This window comes from Leptonotus elevatus, chromosome 18 (assembly GCF_054856555.1).
Source record: "Leptonotus elevatus isolate MCC_2025b chromosome 18, RoL_Lele_1.0, whole genome shotgun sequence".
Classification (NCBI taxonomy): domain Eukaryota; kingdom Metazoa; phylum Chordata; class Actinopteri; order Syngnathiformes; family Syngnathidae; genus Leptonotus; species Leptonotus elevatus.
In genome coordinates, this window is record NC_141256.1 from 12,445,899 (window position 1) to 12,468,341 (window position 22,443).

At 37.9% G+C, this 22,443-nt stretch overlaps 3 protein-coding genes across 3 annotated transcripts; 1 reads left to right on the forward strand and 2 right to left on the reverse strand.

The window, feature by feature from the left end:
• Positions 1-80: 80 nt before the first annotated feature.
• On the reverse strand, positions 81-3,764 carry slc35a1 (solute carrier family 35 member A1). The gene is made up of 8 exons (XM_086061323.1): positions 3,549-3,764; positions 2,899-3,082; positions 2,665-2,824; positions 1,555-1,707; positions 1,408-1,474; positions 1,157-1,333; positions 931-1,065; positions 81-628 (listed from the first exon to the last, which is right to left on the reverse strand). The coding sequence occupies exons 1-8, from the start codon at positions 3,556-3,558 to the stop codon at positions 495-497; spliced, it is 1,020 nt and encodes a 339-aa protein (XP_085917449.1). The 5' UTR covers positions 3,559-3,764; the 3' UTR covers positions 81-494.
• Positions 3,765-5,282: 1,518 nt separating this feature from the next.
• On the reverse strand, positions 5,283-6,976 carry LOC147158668 (protein yippee-like 5). The gene is made up of 3 exons (XM_086060864.1): positions 6,752-6,976; positions 6,192-6,387; positions 5,283-6,116 (listed from the first exon to the last, which is right to left on the reverse strand). The coding sequence occupies exons 2-3, from the start codon at positions 6,330-6,332 to the stop codon at positions 5,895-5,897; spliced, it is 363 nt and encodes a 120-aa protein (XP_085916990.1). The 5' UTR covers positions 6,333-6,387; positions 6,752-6,976; the 3' UTR covers positions 5,283-5,894.
• A 2,368-nt stretch (positions 6,977-9,344) lies between these two features.
• LOC147158669 (phospholipase B1, membrane-associated-like) lies at positions 9,345-21,820 on the forward strand. The gene is made up of 42 exons (XM_086061778.1): positions 9,345-9,522; positions 9,635-9,688; positions 9,756-9,816; positions 9,917-9,951; positions 10,035-10,089; positions 10,163-10,214; positions 10,284-10,349; positions 11,530-11,595; positions 11,687-11,748; positions 12,254-12,329; positions 12,429-12,530; positions 12,825-12,899; positions 12,973-13,044; positions 13,179-13,253; positions 13,360-13,420; positions 13,662-13,720; positions 14,364-14,437; positions 14,533-14,576; positions 14,657-14,765; positions 15,007-15,058; positions 15,145-15,225; positions 15,777-15,842; positions 15,916-16,016; positions 16,177-16,258; positions 16,348-16,452; positions 16,669-16,764; positions 16,850-16,921; positions 17,636-17,713; positions 18,551-18,611; positions 18,713-18,771; positions 18,875-18,942; positions 19,030-19,073; positions 19,157-19,256; positions 19,409-19,460; positions 19,528-19,608; positions 20,134-20,199; positions 20,460-20,554; positions 20,644-20,725; positions 20,793-20,897; positions 20,982-21,077; positions 21,326-21,400; positions 21,494-21,820. The coding sequence occupies exons 1-42, from the start codon at positions 9,465-9,467 to the stop codon at positions 21,773-21,775; spliced, it is 3,255 nt and encodes a 1,084-aa protein (XP_085917904.1). The 5' UTR covers positions 9,345-9,464; the 3' UTR covers positions 21,776-21,820.
• Positions 21,821-22,443: the final 623 nt, after the last annotated feature.

The window sequence follows — 22,443 nt, forward strand, 5'->3', positions numbered from 1 at the left end:
GAGAAAACATTCCTCTACGAATGAGGTCTTAAAGATGGCAGCGCATCTTTTGTTGTTATAAATGTACACATTTCATTCACTTTCGTCTGAACACAAAATATAGAACTGTAATATGTTGTCATTTCAAGTATGAAAAAAAACTTCTGTACATTCATACCCCCCCCAATTTTTTTTTTTTTTAACAATTCATGGCATTTTTGACCTGTTAGAAAATACATTTATGACAAGTGCAGTCGTTGGTCCTTCAATTTTCTAAAAGTGTCTCACTTCAGGTCACTCTTATTCACAAGTTTTGTTCAGTCTTTACAATGAAGAAGAAAAAAAAAATCACTTTTCCTCCCACCAATAAGTGGCGCTGCAGTGCTTCATTTACACTCTGCGCAGACAAAAGCCACATCATTGGATTATTAGAGAAGGATTAAAAAAACAAAACAGTGTTGATTGCGGGGTGGAGGAACCCGATCCCCGAGCTCTTTTTTTTTGGGGGGGGGGGGTCACACAGCAATCAGATTCTGTTTGGACCCTCTGTCTGCGGGTTCCCGGCTGATTGTGGACGTGTCCTGCTTTGGAAGGCCGTATAGATAGATGGACAGGCACACCAGGCTGGCTCCGGATACGAATGCGGCCGCTGCGGGAGACGTCAACACATCAGGAAGTGAAGTGATCTAAACGTTCTGTAATATTCGGCTGGCGAGGGAAATTTCTCAATGCGTCTTTACACAAACTGAATGGAAATAGGATATGTATTCAAATATTTACTTTCTGATTTCAGTAACTGAAACAAATCAACTTTTGTATGACGTTCTACTTGAACTTTAACCCCCACATACACAAAAAAAAAAAAAGCTAATCTCTGACGTTACGGAACAGCCTGTTCAACCGCACAAACTTCTCCCAATGCAAACAATGTCCCAAAGAGATTTATCTTACTTATATGCAATCCAAACAAGATGACGGACGCCACGGTGGAGAGGACGATGGCGGCGGCGGCGGAGAATCCCTTCATGATGTTGTCGGTGTACTTGACCACGACGGACGTGTACAGGCCTCCCACGCTCGCCAGGACTGTCGGCGAGACGGCGTCAGGCAACAACGCAAACAAAACCTCCGCCGTTTTTTTATTTATTTTTTTATTATTTTATTTTTTTATACTCACACACGACGAAGCACACGCACGGCGTGTAACCGAAGAAGAAGCCTTTTTCCATCACCTTATCGCCGTCGTTGGCCATCACGCCGACGAAGGTGATGGCGATTCCCGAAATGTACATCTGGATGTTCCTCACCCACAGCGACGTGTCGGAGCTCTTCAGGACCTTCTCGAAGTAAACGCCTGAAGCGCACTTAAGCGTAAACTTACAACAAATTTAACAGCGAGGAAAATAGTCGAGTGGGGTCAGCTGCTACCTGCGAACCCGGAGCAGAGCACAGCGATGATGACGGCCATGAGCCCAACGAGAGGGTTTTGCTCAATCTGGACATAAGAAGAAGAGAAGATGATGCAGGCCGGGTTCAGAATCAACCCCCCCCCCCCCCTCCTGGTCCGAGGCCTACTTGGACTTTGGCGGCGTCTATGGGCTTCCACTGCACGAGGGCGACCCCCAGGCCCAACATACAGACGGAGAACCACTGCCTCTTGCTGAGGGTCCGGCCTAGCATGAAGACCATGCAGAGCGCCGTGCACGGGATCTTCAGCTGGTACGTCACCTGCACACAGAAACGCAACGTCGGGGGAAAAGCTACCATTTTAGATTTATTATTATTATTATAATTATGATGATTTCTGACAGAAAAATACATTTGTGCTGCCAAAATTTGACCCTTAAAATGTAAAAAAAAATAAAATTAATGAATGCATTGTCATTAAAAAAATCCACTTTTAAATGGTTCATAGCACACCAATGCTATTTTTAACTGCAGAGCAATTTACAGGTCTACATTAACTCATTCACTGCCATTGACGGCTAAAAACGTCAAAAATACATTTGAACTATTTCTATTAGTTTAACATTTTTTTCCCCACTTTTGTTAACAAGATAAATGAAAAGATTTTTTTATTTAATGTACATTCAGAACAGATATAAAATTTGTGATTTATCGTGAGTTAACTAGTAAAGTCATGCGATTAATTACGATTAAAATTGTAATCGCTTGACGCCCCTAATTTTTTAATAATCTTTTCTTCTTTTTTTTTTATTTCATTCCCTGCCATTGATGGCTATAAACGGCTATAAAATTAATTTTAACTTATTTATATTAGTTTAACATTTTTCCCACTTTTGTTAACAAGAGTATGAAAACCTAGAATTTGTTTTCATTGTACAGTTAGAACAGATATAAAATTTGCGATTAATCGTGAGTTAACTCGTGAAGTCATACGATTAATAACAATTTAAAAAAAAAAAAGCCTGACACCCCTAATTTTTTATATATATTTTTTAATGAATTTATGGCAGTGAATGAGTTCAAACAAAAGGTGACGACCTCCAAGTAATGCAGAAAAGTTGTGGGCGTGCCACCCAAACTCTGAAGGGCCATTTGAGACTAAAACTTAGGATTCTTTCATTTGATAAGGCACTAACATGTTTTTTTTTGTTTTTTTAATCAGGCAAATCGAAGAGGGTGCCACTGGGGAGGCGTGTGCGACTTGACACGGACGCCTACCTGATAAACCGCAGCGTCGAGGTTGCTCAACGCCAGGAACGCCATGTTGTTCTGGACCGCGTACACCACCGACGGTACGCTCAGCTTCAGCAGCTCTCTGGGGTTGCACAATATGTGCTCCCGGATGGTGTTTAGCAGTCTTCTTGGACTTCCAGATTCTCTGAGAACACGCGTAGCAATGGAAAAACATTGAAGGAAATCAAATATTGTATAGAAGTGCTGTGGTTGGAGTACCTTGCCAGCATCCCAGTGCTCAGTATGAGCTTGATGACCTCCGTGACGCACACGGCGGTGGTGGAGAAGTACAGGTCCTTTTCGGACGAGACGGTCCTCGTGTAGCGGAGAACCACCGTGTAGGTGGCCGCTACCAGGGTCATCACCGTCAGGCAGTACAGCTTGAACACCAGGCTCACGTTCTCTGCGTTGGGCGCCGTTAACGTAATCCGTTAACGTAATGTTACAGCTATTTCTTGGATACTGATTAATGCAGAGCGCCATCAGTTTGAGACACACCTCAAGTTACAAGTTACTTCTAATTGGTTGGATATGATCATGAATAATCAATGGCATTCATTTATGTGAAGACAAAAAAAAAATGTTGTTAAAAAGAAAATCTCAACAAGACAACATTCCTTGAAATTCAATACGTTGGTGAGCGCTGCTCGAGACGGCGTTCATTGAACTGCTGCCATTTGTGGACATTTGTGACTCTAGTTGCAAATCATCTGCGTAGCCATGAATACCAACGTTGGCGTATACAATAAAGCACAACTCGCGTTTTTTAGCATTGTTTTTCATTTTCCGTTCTTGTAGCGATAGTTAGCATTAGCAGTTAGCTGAATAGAAAACCCCGGTGGGGGACGGGGGGGGGGGGGGGTACTCACCGTCACCCATTGTTGCTGTGCTGCGTGTTCGTCCGCGTTATTAGGTTAAATCATCCTCTCTCTCTTTTTTTTTTGCCGTGAAAACGCAACACGCCCAGTCACCGCTCCGTAAGGGCGTCTGCACCTCACTTCTCCGCCTAAAGTCTACATAACCCAATGCCGAATGCCGCACTCGGAATGCTCGAACCCGCCTACATGGGAAGTCATGTACGGTGGGCCGATGTGATCATACAACGCATATTCGCGTTTATTTTTGGATGGCGTTCACTTCCGCCTTTCGCCTGACGTTTATTTCGAGAAGCGCCAGACGCTTTTTACACCGTCTGGCGGAATTATTATAATGAATTGGCGTAAAACAATAATCAGATTTGTTAACCATTCATCTATCATAACAGCTATCAGTACTTAGAAGCACAATCCCAATCACTTCAGTAACCGCACAGTCTCCATTATATCCGTTTTCATGCAATTAAGAAGCCATAACCTAGATATACTATATATGGACTATTTTACCGAATTAGTTAAAATTCCGACTTGGAAAATGTGTGAAATGTGTATATTATTTCAGAAAAACATTGACTATATTTATGTTGCACCATACAATATACAGTATGCCGATTCTTTCATCTACTGTTTGAATGTGATATTTTAGAAACGGCCACCAGGTGTCACTGTGGCGAGATGTTTCGAACGTTCCATAAGATCGACTCTTTTTTTGAATCATCCATCCATCCATCCATCCATCCATTTTCTGTACCGCTTGTCCTCACAAGGGTCGCGGGGGTTGTTGGAGCCTATCCCAGCTGGCTTCGGGCAGTAGGCGGGGTACACCCTGTACTGGTTGCCAGCCAATCGCAGGGCATCAATTATTCCAAATGATTCTATCGATTCAATGTTCCATTTCTGCCAATTCCAAATTAGCTGTCTTTCTTCTCTTTCTTTCTTTTTTTTTGGGGGGGGGGGGGGGGTACAGAAACCTACTGTACAATAACAATATTTGTATGATGTAACACACACGCACACACATTTTTGTCATGTTATTCGATAAATATTGATAAATTAGGCTATACTAGATGACGTATGTGGATCAGTTATATGCTGGTGTGAATCGCACTCGTGCCACAGCAGTGAGGGTTCAAAGGTCCACTCCAGAAAGCACATTTTCTTTTGTTGAAGCCATTCTGTTGTTTACATAAGCTTATTGGGAATAGCAAACAAGACAAGAACTCATAAAAAAAGAAAAGGTGTGTCTCTGTAAAATGTATGGGGGGGGGGGGGGGCAATAATGAAACTGAATTGCAATGTTGGAATCACTTGCTGTGTTTAAAAAGTTTTAAAATTACTTTCATTTAGAGGTTTTGATATCAAGCATCCAAAAGTTACAATTTCAGTTTCTCCTATTTACCGCTGATTTATGTTTTTTTTTTTTTAAATACTTTACTAAAACTTTTTTTTTTAAATACTTTACTAAAACAAATTACATAAATCAGGTGTAAGTAGGAGAAACTGAAATTGTAACTTTTGGATGCGTTGGATGCTTGATATCAAAACCTCAAAAGGTCTTTCTTTTATTGTGTACAGTATTATAAATATTTAGATGGTTAGCATATTACATTTAAAGGATAAACAATGTTTTCATTCTTCAAAACTGCTCACTTTATGATTTTTTTGATTTTTTTTAATGAAACCACCCTGTAATAGTTTTTGGAAACGCATACAACAAAATCAACAGTCTCTAGAAGTATGTCTTTATTATTCTTAAATAGCATATACTTCAACTTCATGTCATGAAATGCAACTTGACAGGTAACAGGAATCAAAAGCACATGACTTATAAAGGAGATCAGGGGCACTGCCATGCAAATACATCAACATGGATTCCAGCGGATAATCTATAATTTACAGTATCACGAGGTGGAAATTGACATCATTGTAATAATGAAAAAATAAATGTCTCAAATGAATCTCATCACACTGAGCTGACTGGTGCAAAAAAAAATAATAATACTGTATTCTTGACCTCACTCAATCAGACTGAACAGTCAAAATTGGCCCAAGCGTATTTTGCACGAATACACCAGCAAACATCACCGTTTAACATCATCGCATCTTTCCGGCCCAGCTTCTCGAGAACATCCACTGAACACGATGACTGTCAAACCATCACAAAGAGAAACGGAAAGCCATGGTGTCATCACACGTTTCCCTGTCCGACCTCCTTCATGTTCGGAAAAACTCAAACTGTGATATTATATTGCCGTTTTTTGGGGCTGAACCGGCAAGCTGCTGTCGGGAGGCGAAGCTGACTTAGCTGTACAAAAAAAAACAAGCGGCGGCGGCGTTCGCTCAGGAGTTGTCTGCGGGCACGTGCTCGAAACCCTCGCTCTCCCTCACCAACGCCCGCTCCAGGATGACTCGGCCCTCCTTGTAGCGCTGGCTTTCCTCCGTGGCAAATTCGTATATCCAGCCCAGCTTGCTGTTGCAGTTCTTGCAGCTGACGTCGCGCACCATGTGTCTTCCCGTCAGCATGACTCGGTCTTGAACTTCGCTCTGCTGTAGGTTTACAACCTGGGGCGAGAGAGGGGAAAAATGTAAACCTCATACAAATCAGAAGTCCACAAAAGGGAAGCTGAATGCAGGTACCTTGTTGAACAAAAAGGCCCGGCCTGTAGCTCCGGTGAAGCGAGTGGAGATCAGCTCTGTTCGGTTGGTCAGAATAGTGTCACAGTTGGCGCAGGAGAACAGGCGAATACCTCCAATGTGGTCCAAGAAGATGCGCCCCATGGTGGTCACTTCCAACAAAACAGCAAGGCTCGACGATGCGACACGAGCCTCTTCGCTTCATGTTTTTGAGAAAAATCAAAAATCGAATGAGTGACAGGTTTCTAAATGGATGGACGGTAACAGTTTAGAATTTTTTTTGTGTGCCTATTTTGCAGTATTAATCCAATGCGGGAATCATAAATTCCGTGTGTTTGGCGGTTGTGGCGTCTGCAAAGAGAAAAGCTCCAAAGGGACATTTCAGCTTCTACGTTGACTGAAATCAGTCTGGTCGTGAGTTGTACTCGATAGCATAAATGAATCAGCGACTTAAGTGTCATCCTTGACCACATACTGTGGCATTAACAATAAATACATACATAAACAATACCGTAAGTTTACATTGTCAAACGACAAAACAGGAACGAGGCAATATTTCCTACCTTCCTTGTGTTGATGCGAGATACTTAAAGGAGTACTATATCAGAGATACCGCTGCGTAAAATTGATTTCAAACGCTTTTTCACACGTGTGAAAACGTTACGATTTTTATTTTTATTTTTATTTTTATGGTTGATGTCAATAAAACAAACGTCGACGAGGAAAGGGAAAAAGTCACAAGGGCGTTTGTTGACTTCCTCCTTCTTCTTGATCGTGATTTCCGGTAGACTGTGCACGTTGATGCATTGCTGCCCTCCACTGGTTAAACGAGGAACACGTTTAATCCATAGAATAAAAGTGAATCGGTGCAGATTTTTTTTAAAATTTGAATTAATTTTTTTTAAACTTTTATTTCTATCCACCACAGAGCCGAAAAAAATCCATTCAATTCATTTGAAAAAATAAATAAATAGGATTGCCACAGACTTGATTTTAATTTTGCAATTTCAATGATTATTGCTTATAGCTAATGAACCCCCCAATTACAAAAGCACTGTTTTATAATTTGACTTGACCCAAAATAAATAAATAAATGAATCTGACATTGAATTGTCAATAGAAATGGAAACTATTATTAAGTAATTCATTCACTGCCATTGACGATTATAGACGTTAAAATAATAATAATACATTTTAACTATTTCTATTAGTTTTTTGTTTTTTTACTTTAGTTAAAAAGAGCATGAAAACCTAAAAAAATATATTGTACATTTCGAACAGATATAAAATTTGTTAGTTAGTAAGGTCATGCGATTAATTACGATTACTAATATTAATTGCCTGATGCCCCTAATTTTTAATATTTTCTTTTTTTTAGATATTTTTTTTAAGAATAAAATATTATAAAAAATTAGGGGCGTCAGGTGATTAAATTTTTTAAAATTGTAATTTTATCACATGACTTTACTAGTTAACTCACGATTAATCACAAATTTTATATCTGTTCTAAATGTACAATAAAAAAATCTAGGTTCTCTTACTCTTGTTAACAAAAGTTGAAAAAAATGTTAAACTAATAGAAATAGTTCAAATGAATTTATGGCAGTGAATAAATATAATTAAAATGAGAGACATGATATACAATCCAGTTAGTTGCTTTCTTAACGAGTTTAACTTCTCCTTTAGCCTTCCAAGCAGACAAGATAGTGATAACACCATAAAGATGAGCACATAGATAATACTTTAACTTTTGCCCCATGGCATGATGTGAGCAAGTGAATATGCAATTTTCCATATCATGCTAACCTTAAAAAAAAAAAAAAAGAAAAAAAAATTCAACCATTTTGGAGGACTTTAAATGAAATGCCATTTTCTAATTTCAGGAAGCAAAAGGTCATAAAGCATACAAGTATACAAATTATTAGCTTTGAGCAACGATGATGTCATTTACAGCAAGTGGCAAAATGGCCGCCCCCCTGAGGTGGATAAAAACGGGTGGATTTTGCTGCTTTATTCATTCATTTATTCATCAACTGTAGATTTGATTGTTTTGCTATTAACTCATTCACTGCCATTGACGCCTATAGACGTCAAAAATTCATTTGAACAATTTCTATTAGTTTAACATTTTTTCCCACTTTTGTTAACACAAGTATGAAAACCTAGAGATTATTTTTTTGTACATTTAGAACAGAAGTCAAAAATTCATTTGAAATATTTCTATTAATTTTACACTTTTTCCACTTTTGTTAATTAGAGTATGAAAACCTACAAAAAAGTGTTTTTTTTTGTTGTACATTTCGAACAGATACAAAATTTGTGATTAATCGTGAGTTAACTAATGAAGTCATGCGATTAATTACGATAAAAAAAAAATCTTTTAATTTTTGATTTTTTTTAACAATCTTTTTTTAAAAGAAAATCTTATTAAAAATTAGATCTGTTCTAATACAATTTTTTTTAACTTAAGTGGGATTTTTTTAAACAAATTTTTTAAAATAAAAATTTGACGTCTATAGCCGTCAATGGCCGTGAATGAATTATTAATCTTTTCTTTAAAAAAAGATTTAAAAAGAAAATAATATATTTTAAGATAATCTTTTCTTTATTTAAAAAATAAATAAATAAAAGATTTAAAAAAGAAAAACATCATTAAAAATGAGGGGCGTCAGGCGATTGAAATTTGTCATCGTAATTAATCGCATGACTTCGCTAGTTAACTCACATTTTATATCTGTTCTAAACAAACAATTAAAAAAAATCTAGGTTTTCATACTCTTGTTAACAAAAATGGAAAAAAAATGTTAAACTAATAAAAAATAGTTCAAATGAATTTTTGACGCCTATAGGCGGTGAATGAGTTTATGTGCATTGCCAAAAACAAATATATTTGCTTTCGGTCCGTCCATGCAACATTTTCCCTGTAAAGTTAGCTACAAGTTAGCATGCGTTACCTCTGATTTCGCCACAGAACCGGTGAATATCTCACTACACGAAGACAGAAATATCTTATACAGATAAGAGTTATCGTTTCGCTTCTTCAATGATATCCTTTGAACGAGCCAGTCGGGCCAACAACCCCCCCCCCCCCCCCCGCTTGGACGTATTTATGATACTTATCATCGACTGTGGTCGGGTACAACTGATAATCGGCATTCAGCGCTTAACTGCAGAGTGAGAAGGATTTCGTGGACGATCTATAAGAATCATTTCTGGAAAAGGAAAATAGGGTTTCTTTTTTTTTTTTTTTTTTAATTATTATTATTATTATTTTTTATGAAGATGATTCCATTGTTGGTTGTCGCCACCTTCCTCGAGTTCTCCTTGGCAACAGGTGACTCGTTTGGATATATTCCTTTCTCAAGTAAGAAATATGATCATGTGTGCTGCTTATATAAATATTATTTCTCTTTTTTTGTTGTTGTTGTTTTTTTTGTTTTTTTTAGTAAATGGCCAACCTTGTGATCCGAAGCTGCACTCTCAGCAGCCTCCATTGAATGGTAAGAAGAGCACATGATATTCGTACATTGAATACAGGCATAATCAAACATCATTTTGTGTCTTAAGTCAACCGTGTCGCGCCCGAAGACGTTGCGGTTTTAGCCTCAATTGGATTGCACATGCACAGGTGACCTTGATTATTATCTTTTTTTTTTCTTCTTTTTTTTTAAATCAGCGCAATTTTATTGGCACACATAAAACACTAAAAAAAAATTCCCCCCCTTTAGCACCGAGTTGTCCACTGTGGTATCAAGACTTCAAGGTGAATTTTTCAACATTTCAACACGTCACGTTTCCACTCAAATGTGCATTTTTATAAAAAGCTTGGGTTTTCTATACTATCAGAGCTGATGAGCACGTTCAAGCCTGACATGAATGTCCCTCAATTTAGAAGAGACAGGTAAACCTATTTCTGGGAAATCGTACGACAATATAAAAAAATAATAATAATAATACTAATGTTCTGCTTGTAGCTCACTGCTGGAGCAAGCAGAAGAGGCGTCGCTCTATCTGCGCAACGATCAGGTATGTCGAAGATCATTTTTGCTGATGCGTCTTATTTTTGACTGACAATCCTGATGATTTCTCTTTCAGCATGCTTGGAAGCTGGTGCTTGTTTTTGTGCGAGTGGACCAGTTCTGTGCATGCGAGCAGCCGGAGGTGAAGACAACGCGAAGGATAATTACTGCTGTCATCGAATCGATTATTCTGTCGATTAATCGGATACATTTTTATTTTGCATTTCAGCGTTTTACAAAAGCATTTTGTTTATTAACCAGTGATTGTTGTTTATTTCGTATTTGTATCGTGATAAAAAAAAAAGGGGGGGGGAGACTGTTGTACTCGTCAACCTTTTTGAAACCGATCATGTCGCCAGTTCGGTCATTGCTTATGTCTTCTTTTGATTGAACACAGAATATAATCAGTCTCCTTCCATGAAAGGCTACAGGAATCAGTGGTCATTTACCGTTGACCAATTTTCAATAAAAAAAAATTGCTCCAAACGATTACTCGATTATTAACTCATTCACTGCCATTGACGGCCATAGAAGTCAAAAATTCATTTGAAATATTTCTATTAATTTTCCACTTTTGTTAATTAGAGTATGAAAACCTACAAAAAAGTTTTTTTTTGTACATTTAGAACAGATATAACATTTGTGATTAATCGAGAGTTAATTATTGAAGTCATGTGATTATTTACAATTGAAAATTTTAATCGCCTGACGCGATTTAAAAAAAAGAAAAGATCATAAAAAATTAGGGGCGTCAGGCGATTATTATTTTTTTAATTGTAACTAATCGCATGACTTCAGTAGTTAACTCACGATTAATCACACATTTTATATCTGTTCTAAATGTACAATTAAAAAAAAACTTTTTTGTAGGTTTTCATACTCTTAACAAAAGTGGAAAAAGTGTTAAATTAATAGAAATATTTAAAAATAATTTTTGACGTCTATAGCCGTCAATGGCAGCGAATGAGTTAAAATAGTTGTAGATTAATTTGATAACCGATCACTTCTCGATTAATCGATTAATTTTGACAGCTCTAACGGCAATCAACTTCCAGCAATCGACACAAAAAAAAATGACATTGAGTTCCGCCTATTTTGCTGAGTTGAATGTGCAAGAACTGCAATGTCAGCTTTAATGTCCACGTGGTGAACAGCATTTCCAGTCTTGAGCTGCTGATTTGCAATTTGACGGCGTCATCAGTAAAAGTCAGCGCCTTGGCAGACGCGAAGCAAGCCGTGCCATAAAAGCGGCGCTGGTGGTGCTGAGAGATAAAGAACAAGTTCAAGGCGTCTCTCTGTGCATGTTGTGTTTGTTCTCGCAGGTTCGGGCCCTTATCAGATCACTGACGAGTGAGGTGGACGCTGCTTTACAGCTGATGCGGGCTCAGGTCTGAGTTGACGTCAACATAAACCGATCTGATGTTGTCGATATCGTCACAATCGATTTCTTGATTTGCCTGACGGCCAATTGTGCTGCAGCTGAAGCGGACTCTGGTCAGTGTTGCATTGTGGGATGGAGAGAGAGACACTTTCCAAAACAAGTATGTTCTTACAAAACGATTGAAATGACTTTTTTTTTTATATATATACATTTAATAATAATGCATATATTTGTGGAAACTGGGGTCAAGTTGTATTTTACAATTCTAAGTAACTTCATGTTAAAGATTAGATAACTCTTAATGTGAAAGAGAAATGCACTGAGCTGTCGCCAACGTCTTACAAAAGCAATTATGCCATCTAGTGGCAGAAAAACGACCAACATAAATCAATATTACACCTTTTTTTTTTTGCAGTACAGTAAAAAATTTGTATTTCAACTCAATTTTATGAAATTACTGTATCAATGAATAAAAGATGCAACCACATTTCTGTTAGTTTAAAAAAAATCAGTTATTTTAACAAAAGTATGAAAACTTATTAAAAAAATATTTATTGTACTTTGAGATTTCAAATTTGCAATTAATCATGAGTTAACTATTGAAAAATTTGAACCGCTTGACACCCCTCTTATTTGATAAATGAACCAATTTCCCCCCTCGGAAGGTTTTGCCCATGTTGGGAACGAAATCAAGGCGGAGAGGTCCGACTTTTAAAAGCCACGCTGACTCACGGCCTTCAGGTTTGTCGCTACCGTGTTTCCATTCATCTACATTGAGCTGTGCTCACTCTTAATTGACATATCCTTCATTTGTATTTCTCTATTGTTTGTACGTTTCAGACGTCTCTGTATGAGCTCCTGTTGAAGAGAAACTGGCACAAAGACGACTTCAGCGTCATCCTGCAGGATAAACCTCTCGTCGGGCACTTTGCGCCTGACGATGTGAGTCGGTCCCTTTCGTCCGCTGAGGAACCACCCGCTATTTGTTTCGCCTGCCAATTCAATATGGTGTTCCGCAGGGTTCAATCTCGGGGCCCCGGCTGTTTTCATCGCATTTACTTTCACATGCTACGTGGATGGCGGTCAGATTTATTGTGGCGCTCGGCAAAAAAAAGGACCCAAATGTTCTTGTCGGCATTTCCGCTTCAAGATATCTCGGAATAAAAATGTCAACTTTGTGACTCTCACAGATAAATAGTAAAGTAGCATAACGTTCTTTGGCGTCCCTGTTTGCAGACTGGGAAGCCTCTCTCCGAGTCACAAGCGTCACACGAGACCGATAAACTGATGTTGCAGTTGTGGACCAACCTGGTGAGGCCTCTCATAAGCGTCAGCCATGCTCCTTCAACACTCGGCCATTGTTGCGTCAAAACGTGTCTTGCAGCTGCAGCCCGAGAGCGACAAACATAACACAGACGACAATGGAAACGTTATTGAGTTACAATGTCCGACTGGGGTGAGTACATGCTTAGTTTACCGTCGACCTGGGCACAAAAGTTTGCACACCCCTGGTAAAAAAAAAAAGAAGTGGTTTTCTCAGATTTCTACATTATGATAATTATATTGGTCACTTTCTCCACCCCCGTCAAGGACCGTCCCTTCCTGAGGACGGAGGGAAACGCTCCTACAAATCACGGCGGTGACGCCTCTGCTCTCGTCTCTCCTGTAAGTCGTCTTTTGCATCACTTGGATCCAAATGGGAGCCGTCGAGGCAGCGTTGTGCGCCTCTTGTTTAATTTTTACTCTGGATGTTTTGTGCGCGTCCGCTCAGAACACAGGCACGCCGATGCTCTGCGAGGACATCGGCCCTTCCGACTCGACACCCACCTCGGGTAAGTGGCTAAAATATTACTTTGTAAAATCGCATGATTATTTTTTTTTTAATATAAAGAAGGAAAAAAAACGGCTTTTTAAAGGTGATTTTGTGAGACGTATTATTCACGAGATCTTATTTGTACTTTATGACTTCCCATCATCTTTAATTTGTGATTACTTCCCTGTCATATACATGACACGTGTGCCGCGCAGTTGATAAATCCTTCTAACGGTAACTTGCTCTTTGCGTGTTATCAGTGCACGAACTGAGGCCGGGCGACATCCGAGTGGTCGCCGCTGTGGGAGACTCTTTGACAGTGAGTGAACATGATTGTGGCTTCAATAGATGACTGCCGGAAGTTGTGTGAAATGATATGCATGGGAAATCTTTGACATTTTTACTGCTCATTTTGATATTTATTTATCAGACAATTTGAAAGAATTGGCCTCATTTTGCAATGTGAAACCTGAAATGTGAAATTAAATGGTACATTTAGAACAATGGTTACGCCTTTGAGAGTATGCCATGGAAATTTTGTAAAATATGATTTTTTTTTAATCAATGCAGTCTAGTCACTTTATTATTTCATCATTTTCAACTCAATATTCACTCAAATTTGAATTGCGAAATAAGTGAATTACTCTAAGTCAGCGCAAAATATTAATATATTAATTATAAAAATGTAAAAAAATATATATATTTTTTTTCAAATTTTAAAATGTAAAAAACCCCCATTACATTTAATATTTAAAATTTTACAATTTGAACATTTAAAAAACAAAAATTTAAAAAATGTCAAAATGTCAATTTTTTTTTTAAATTTTTAAATACATTTTTTTCAACATTTTTAAATGTTTAATTCTTTAACATTTTTAAATTAGATTTTTTTTTCATTTGATTTTTACATTTTTAAATGTATTAAAAAAAATATGTTTTTATTGTTTCCCCCCCCATGCTAGGCAGGGAACGGAGTTGCATCCAGCCAAACAAACGTTCTGGATGTCCTGACCCAATATCGAGGTTTATCTTGGAGGTGACTTAAACTTTTGCTGCCTTCAAATGAAGATGATTATTTTTTAATTGACCATTTCTAGGCTGCAAATGAACAAATGTCAATGTCTTGTCCAGTGTTGGCGGCGATGGCAACCTCACAACTGTAACAACGCTGCCCAGTGAGTGCTTTTATGGTTCTTTCTTATACTTCAATTTGCACGAGCTGTATTTGAAATGATCTTATTTATGTCGTTAATAGATATATTAAAGCACTTTAATGCCAACGTGACGGGTTACTCTGTCGGGACGGGCAAACAACACACACCTCAGGCTTTTCTCAACCAGGCTGTCGCTGGAGCAAAAAGCAAGTAAGTCCTCTCGGTTACGAGTTCGGTGGCTGTGACAGTGTTTTGAATCATTATTTTGGTTATGTGCCTCGTGCTAAATCAGTGTTTTGAATCATGTGAAAATGGGTTTTACTGACCGAAAGCTGAAAGGAAACAGGATTATTCTTTTTTCCACATATATGTTGTATCTATATTGTACTGTATAAGTAAATCATTATATTATGAACTGCTTTTTATTTGTGTGTGTGCGTGTGTTAAATAGTAGCATACCATCTCAGGTGCGAGCCCTCGTGGCGAGGATGAAGAATGACACCGTAAGTGCACGAGTGAAACTTCAATCGAAGAAAAACTTAGAAACTTGTTTCTACTAATCATTTCATGAAATCCATCTTCTATGCAGAGGATCAACTTTAAATCCGACTGGAAAGTCATCACCGTGTTTATCGGTGGAAATGACATTTGCGACTACTGCTACAACTCTGTGAGTAGGGAGGACCAAAACTGGCAAAATTAAAATTAATAAATACCGGCACATAAATAAAAGTGAAAATAAAAAAGGATATAAAAGAATATCATTCAAAAATTAAATACAAAAAAATAAATATAAATGGAAATAAAAACTATGATTTATTTATACATAAATAAAAGTACAAATAAAAAATAAAATAAAAAACAAGACTAAAACAAGGGATATAAATGGAAATAAAAACAATATATATATATATCTATAAATAAAAGTAAAAATATATACCGATTATTTAGTTTTATTTCCACATTTATTTTGATCTTTTTTTAGTCTAGTTTAAAAATATATATATTTATATATAAATATATCATAGTTTTTATTTCTTTTTCTATTTTTTTTTTTTAATGTAATTAGATTTTTTTTAAATCCATTTTAAGTTTGAACTTTCATTCATTTATTTATTTTTAATTTAGTCAGTTTTGGTCCTTCAAAGTGAGTAATTACTTCAAAGGAACCAAAAGAAAGCGCATGAAACCGTTCACTGCTTCATTCTTTTCCATTTACAGCTCAAGTTCTCTGTGGAGAATTATGTCAAAAGTGTCCAAGAAGGCCTGGATTATCTACACAAAGAGGTAAAAACTAGACACACCGCCGCCGCCGCCGCTATTTCTTTTCATGATTTAACTGAGAGCACCTTTTTGCCAGGTGCCTCGAGCTCTGGTCAACTTAATCGAACCCTTGCACATTTCGCCCTTGAGAGAAATGCATCTGGACGCCTCTTTGAAATGCCCCACCTGGCTGGTCAAGTGAGTAGCACGCCACGACTGCAGTTGAAAGCCACACGAGCTTCAAAATGAGCCTAATAAAAATGCACTTATTTTAATAAGGGAGGGAGGGGCACAGTATGGATTTGGAAAACAACTATTATTATTTTGTATTATTATTCCTTTATTTGTTCTTTTGCAGTATTCTATGCCCTTGTGTTATCTTACCAAAGCCCACCTCGACCTCACTGGATAAACTGGCGCAACTGAACAGGCAGTATCAGGTAACCCGGAGCAGGAAGTTAAACCGCGACGTTAGCGAATGCTCAAATGTGACGCGATGGAATGGTCGCGCTGTCCTCTTGACTCACAGCTGATGCTGAACGAACTGGTCCAGTCCAAGCACTACGACACCCGGTCGGACTTCACGGTGGTCGTCCAGCCGTTTTTCAGACAAATCATCGTTCCCAGACTAGCGGTCAGTACTACCGTGAACATTTTTCATCTATCTGTTTGTTTGTTTGTTTGTTTTACATCACAGTTTAGAGATGAAGTAGTTGATTTACTATGGAGCATTTCTACTCCAGGCCATTAGGTGGCAGCAATTAACATGTCTATCAGAATTCAACGTAAACATGTTTTTTTCTTTTAGTCATTTTAGAAATTTAAAACACTTCTATTATTTTTGTCACAGGACGGCCGTCCCGATCGCTCGTACTTCAGCGCCGACTGTTTCCACCTGAGCCAGAAGGCCCACACTCAGATGGCTCGCTCCTTGTGGAACAACATGGTCGCAATTAAAGCCTTTACGACAACAACACTGACATGTTGAAATGGTTCATATGTTGATCTACTTTTCATCTGTTTTTCCACAGCTGGAGCCACTAGGAAACAAAACGTCCACTCAAGATTTTTCCACAGACATTAAACTGAAATGTCCCTCCAAGGTAGGACAGCGACTTCATCAGATCATCAGCTGCGCAGTGGGAAACCAAATTCACTGAACTCATTCACTGCCATAAATTCATTTGAACTATTTCTATTAGTTTAACGTTTTTTTTCCCTACTTTTGTTAACAAGAGTAAGAGAACCTAGAATTTTTTTATTGTACATTTAGAACAGATATAAAATGTGCGATTAATTGTGAGTTAACTAGCAAAGTCATGTGATTAATTACAATAAAAAAATAATAACGCCCCTAATTTTTAATAATCTTTTATTCTTAAAAAAAAAAAGAAAAAAAAAAAAAGAAGATTAAAAATTAGGGGCGTCAGGCAATTAATATTAGTAATCGCATGACTTCACTAATTAACTCATGATTAATCACAAATTTTATATCTATTCGAAATGTAAAATTTGTTTTCTATGTTTTCATATTCTTGTTAATAAAAGTAAAAAAAAAAAAAAGTTCAACTCATAGAAAGTTAAAATTATTTTTGGACGTCTATAGCCGTCAATGGCAGTGAATGAGTTAATTTGTTCTCGAAGATTTGTATATTTGCAGCAACATAGTGATAGATAAATCAACTTGTACTGTTACTGACGAGCTTGGACAGTAACTAACTAATGAAGTGGAATCATTCGTTGTCTGTTAGGTCCATCTCGTAACAACACAGCACACAGTGTGAGACGTTCAAATCATTCCGTTTGTTTGTTCGCAGACTTCCCCGTTCATTCGAACCTATCGCAACAGCAATTACACATATACTGCTCCGCCACCAACACCGGCACCTAATACGGTAAGTAGTTTATACTTTTTATCTGGCATACTTCTTCATCCAACAAGTGTATTTAGTAGGGGTCTCGGGCGATTAATATATTTAATCGTAATTAATCGCATGGCTTTAATTGTTAATTCACGATTAATCACAAATTTTATATCTGTTTGAAATGTACAATATTTCCCCCCCCCTAAGTTTTCAGACTTTTGTTAACATAAAAGTAGGAAAACATGTTAATAAAAATATGGCTGTATCTGTTAGTCATTGAAAAAATTAGTATGATATTGATTTGTGTTGTTCATTTTCTGCCACTAGATGGCATAATTGCATTTGTAAGACGTTGGTGACAGCTCAGTGCATTTTCCTTTTCAATCTTTAACATGATGTAACTTTTGAAATTCTGCATATTTTTTTTTTAAATTGTAAAATACAACTTGACCCCAGTCTCCACAAATATATGCATTATTATTACTGCTAAATTTTGCCGTGAACGTGTCTGCTGCGTTGCCACTGGAATTCCCTCAGTACAGGTTTTCCAAGTATGGGGCGGTCATTAATCGCGCGTCCCAAAAAAAAAAAGAGTGGAACTTTAAATTAACTCAAAATTAATGCACTCATTTTGACAATCCCTAGTTTAGTAATCTTTCATACACTAGTAAAATGCCAGGACTTTAAAAAAAAAAAAAGACAAATAAATATATTGTTGGTTAGCAAGATGAAGACTTTTTAAACCAATGACTTTACAAAAAATAGTAAATTTATTTATATTTAAAAAAAATCCTTTTCAATATCATCCTACATCTATGACAAAAATGATTACCTGAGGGTTGATGATGAGTCGTTGCTCCGCTCCAGAACTGGGGAAGTGACTTCTCCTGCGTGGACCTTGCTCCGTCTCACTCTGTGCCGACATCAGGTGAGCTAGACAGCGACAAATCATATCGACACGCAGTCAATCTGTGATGATCGGGTCACCACGACCAGGAGTTTCACAATGTTCTGTTCTCACGTTTATAGTCCACGAGCTCAGACCAGCAGACATCAAGGTGGTGGCAGCCGTGGGAGACTCCACCACGGTTGGTGTCCCCAATCATTGAAAAAAAAATGCTCTCTCTTCTCTTTCTGCGTTGACTTATAGAAATTGTCATTGAAGTTTGTTTGTGTCACATTGCGACGCAGGCTGGCACCGGCGCTAAAGCGAAAAACCTGTTGGAGCTCAGTAGAGAATATAAAGGCGTGTCTTGGAGGCAAGTATGCACCGAAGCAGATGCTCGATGACCGATTGCAACTGACGATTGACGACAATTGTGTTTGTTGTTGTTCTTCGCGTGTAGCATTGGAGCAGACCGCACTCTGGACACGGTTACAACGCTACCAAGTATGTTGATCACCGCTCTGTATACTAGAAAGTCCAAAGACCTATTTTTAATTCCATTCCATTTTAATTCCACATCCTCACAGACATCTTAAGAAAGTTCAACTCGGCCTTGAAGGGCTTCTCCAAAGGTCAGGGTTCAAGACAGAGGGGCTTCAACATGGCCGCGGCGGGAGCCAAGACCTCGTACGTGCTAACGTTTACTTCTTAAACGGGCTTTAAATAGGATTCGAACGCAACGTACTGTGTCGTGTCGCTCTTCGTGGTGCATTAAGGAACTTGCGAAGAATCCGATTAAAAGCGCGTCTTCCATTCTTTTTGCTTCTGGTCTGTCACAGGGACATCCCAAACCAAATCCAAGTTCTCATAAAGGCCATGCGAGAACACAAAGTAAGAACGCTTACTGTACATTCATGTGATTGTTGTTATTGAGATCTAACCTTTTGCTGTCGCACAGGAAGTGAACTTTGACATGGACTGGAAACTTCTGACAATATTTGTAGGGGGAAATGACCTTTGTCATTATTGCATTGATCAAGTAAGTTTTAGCCATTGACGGCTATAGATGTCAAAAGTTCATTTGAACTATTTCTATTAGTTTTCCACTTTTTCCACTTTTGTTAATAATAGTATGAAACCCTCAAAAAAATTATTGTACATTTAGAACAGATATAAAATTTGTGATTAATCGTGAGTTGATTACAATTAAAAATTGTAATCGCCTGACGCGATTTAAAAAAAATGAAAAGATTATTAATTTTTTAATTGTAATTAATTGCATGACTTCACTAGTTAACTCACGATTAATCACAAATTTTACATCTGTTCTAAATGTACAATAAAAAAAATTCTAGGTTTTCACACTCTTGTTAACAAAAGTGTAAAAAAAAAAAAAAAAAAAAAAAAAAAGTTAAACTAATAGAAATAATTCAAATGAATTTTTGACGTCTATAGCCGTCAATGGCAGTGAATGAGTTAAAAATGGCCTCCACGCTAATATAATGTTAAAGATGATCTTACGGTATGGTACGGTCGTGTAACTTCAACTTTGTGTTTTCTGCAGAACAATCTGTCACCTAGTAATTACAGTCACAATTTGATGCTTGCTTTGGACAAACTTTACCAAGAGGTGAGTTGCATTCATACTACAAATCTACTTGTCCACTGTCTTTCGAAATCTGAATCTGATTTATTGGCCAATATGTAAAAACGCACAAGGAATTTGTCTTCGCAGTCAGTCAAAACCCATCTAAAAAAAAAAGGGGGGGGGGGGCACAGTATGGACCTGGGGAGGGAAAAAAAAGTCTACATAAAGGAGGGTTTAGGACGGTCGAAAGCCAGGAAGAAAGTATCGAAATAATAATAATAATAATAATTGTGCGTGTGCAGGTACCCAGGCTGTTGGTCAACCTAGTGGAGATAATGCAGATTGACACATTAAAACAAGTCAAGAAAAACACTCTGGGATGCTCTTTGCTGCAGAGGTTGGTTTGGAAAATTTGCATAGTTTGATTTTCTTTTCTTTAACAGCCAGTAAAGTGGTTTTATGTTTTGTTTTTTTCTTCCTTTGCAGAACTTCCTGTCCTTGTGTTATCAACCCAACCGAATACTCCCCAGAGATAGAGGAGATGAAACAAATCAATCTTGAATACCAGGTATATGAAAACAGTATTTTTTTTTTCTTTTCTCTTTTTTCGCTAACTTCCTTTTCCCTCTTTATAGACTGAAATCCGTAATCTTATCTCTGGGTCTCGTTACGATGCGAAAGAAGACTTCGCTGTTGTTCTTCAACCATTTTTACACAATTCCTTCATCCCTTATATTGGCGTAAGTAAATGAAAAATACATTTGGAAAATAATAATAACGATTCATCCCAATTGTACGAGTAAGTGCGGTGTTGTTTTGTTTAGGTCGGGGAGGCAGACGCCACTTTCTTCTCCGTGGATTGTTTTCACATCAGTGAGCGAGCTCATGCCGAGATGGCCGTCGCGCTGTGGAACAACATGGCGAGTCGTCCGCTCAAAGAAATATTGCCAATTTCCTATACACTGTAAAAATAATAATAATAATAATAATTACTTTAAAAACATAGTGACGTTTTTTCACTCTGAAATTCGAAGTACATTTTACAAGGAGAGTTTTGAGGACATTTTACCAGTTTAAAAAAAGCTACTTAAGGCACGAACAAAGTAAATATTACTTCTTCTTTTTTTTTTACAGTGTATTTAATTATTATTATTTTTTTTTTTTACAGTTGGAGCCTGTAGGCCACAAACAGGCTTATAACAACTTCACATATGACCGCTCCAAGATTCGTTGTCCCACTGAGGTACAGTACGAGTGCAAAGAGCATCCATCTTTATTTCGCTTGACATTCGGTCAGGTCAATTATGACATCATCGGCTGACCCTCCCACCAACAGGCCAGTCCCTTCATCTTCACCAAAGTCAACAGTGCGCCTCGTCCGCCTTGGACGACGACGCCCGCCGGCCCCGCCTCCCGCACCACGGCGTCGCCAGTTGACACGACGGCCGCGTTTGTACCCGAGTGCGCGGCCTCCCAGCCGCTGTGGTGGGTTCTGGTGGTTGTGGCGGTTGTTAGTTTAATGGTGGGCATCACCTCTGCCTGGTTCGTGTGCTCTTTTGTGCTACATAAGAGAAACAAGACCGAGTATCCAGTAGAAATGAAAGCAACTGGATTGTAATGTAATTTTAAAGGAAAAGTCAACCCCAATTTTTTTTTTGGGGGGGGGGGGGCAATGTGTTCTATGCAGCCCCACTGGTCTAAATATGGTATTCTTGTTAATATCGAGTTAGTGGAATATGAGTTAAGCAGCAAAATCCAGACGTTTTTATCCATCTCACTGGGCGGCCATTTTGCATGAAAATGACATCACAGTTGCTCAGGTCTCAGGTAACAGCCAATCACAGCTCAGCTTCAGAAAACATGTGAGCTGTGATTGGCCACTGCCTGAGCCCTGAGCAACATTGATGTCATCTTCAGTCGACAGCAAGTGGCAAAATGGCCGCTCCCTGAGATGGATAAAAACGGCTGGATTTTGCTTCAGAACTCGTGTTCCACAAGTTAATATTAATCACAATGTCATGTTTAACATATTATTGTCAAGAAATGTTTAAAGTTGACTCCATTTTTTGTTGTACTTCTCACTGATGTTATATACAATAATACATATTGTAAGGTTTTTATAAGTATATCTTTCCTTAATTTATAATTGATTTGAACATTTTTAAATAGTTTTTGTATTATATTGCATTTTTAATGGAACCAATGTTTTACTTTACAACAATTGGAGACATCCCTTCTCTAAAACAGTTCCCAGATGTCAAAGTATTAAACTATTAAAATTTCACC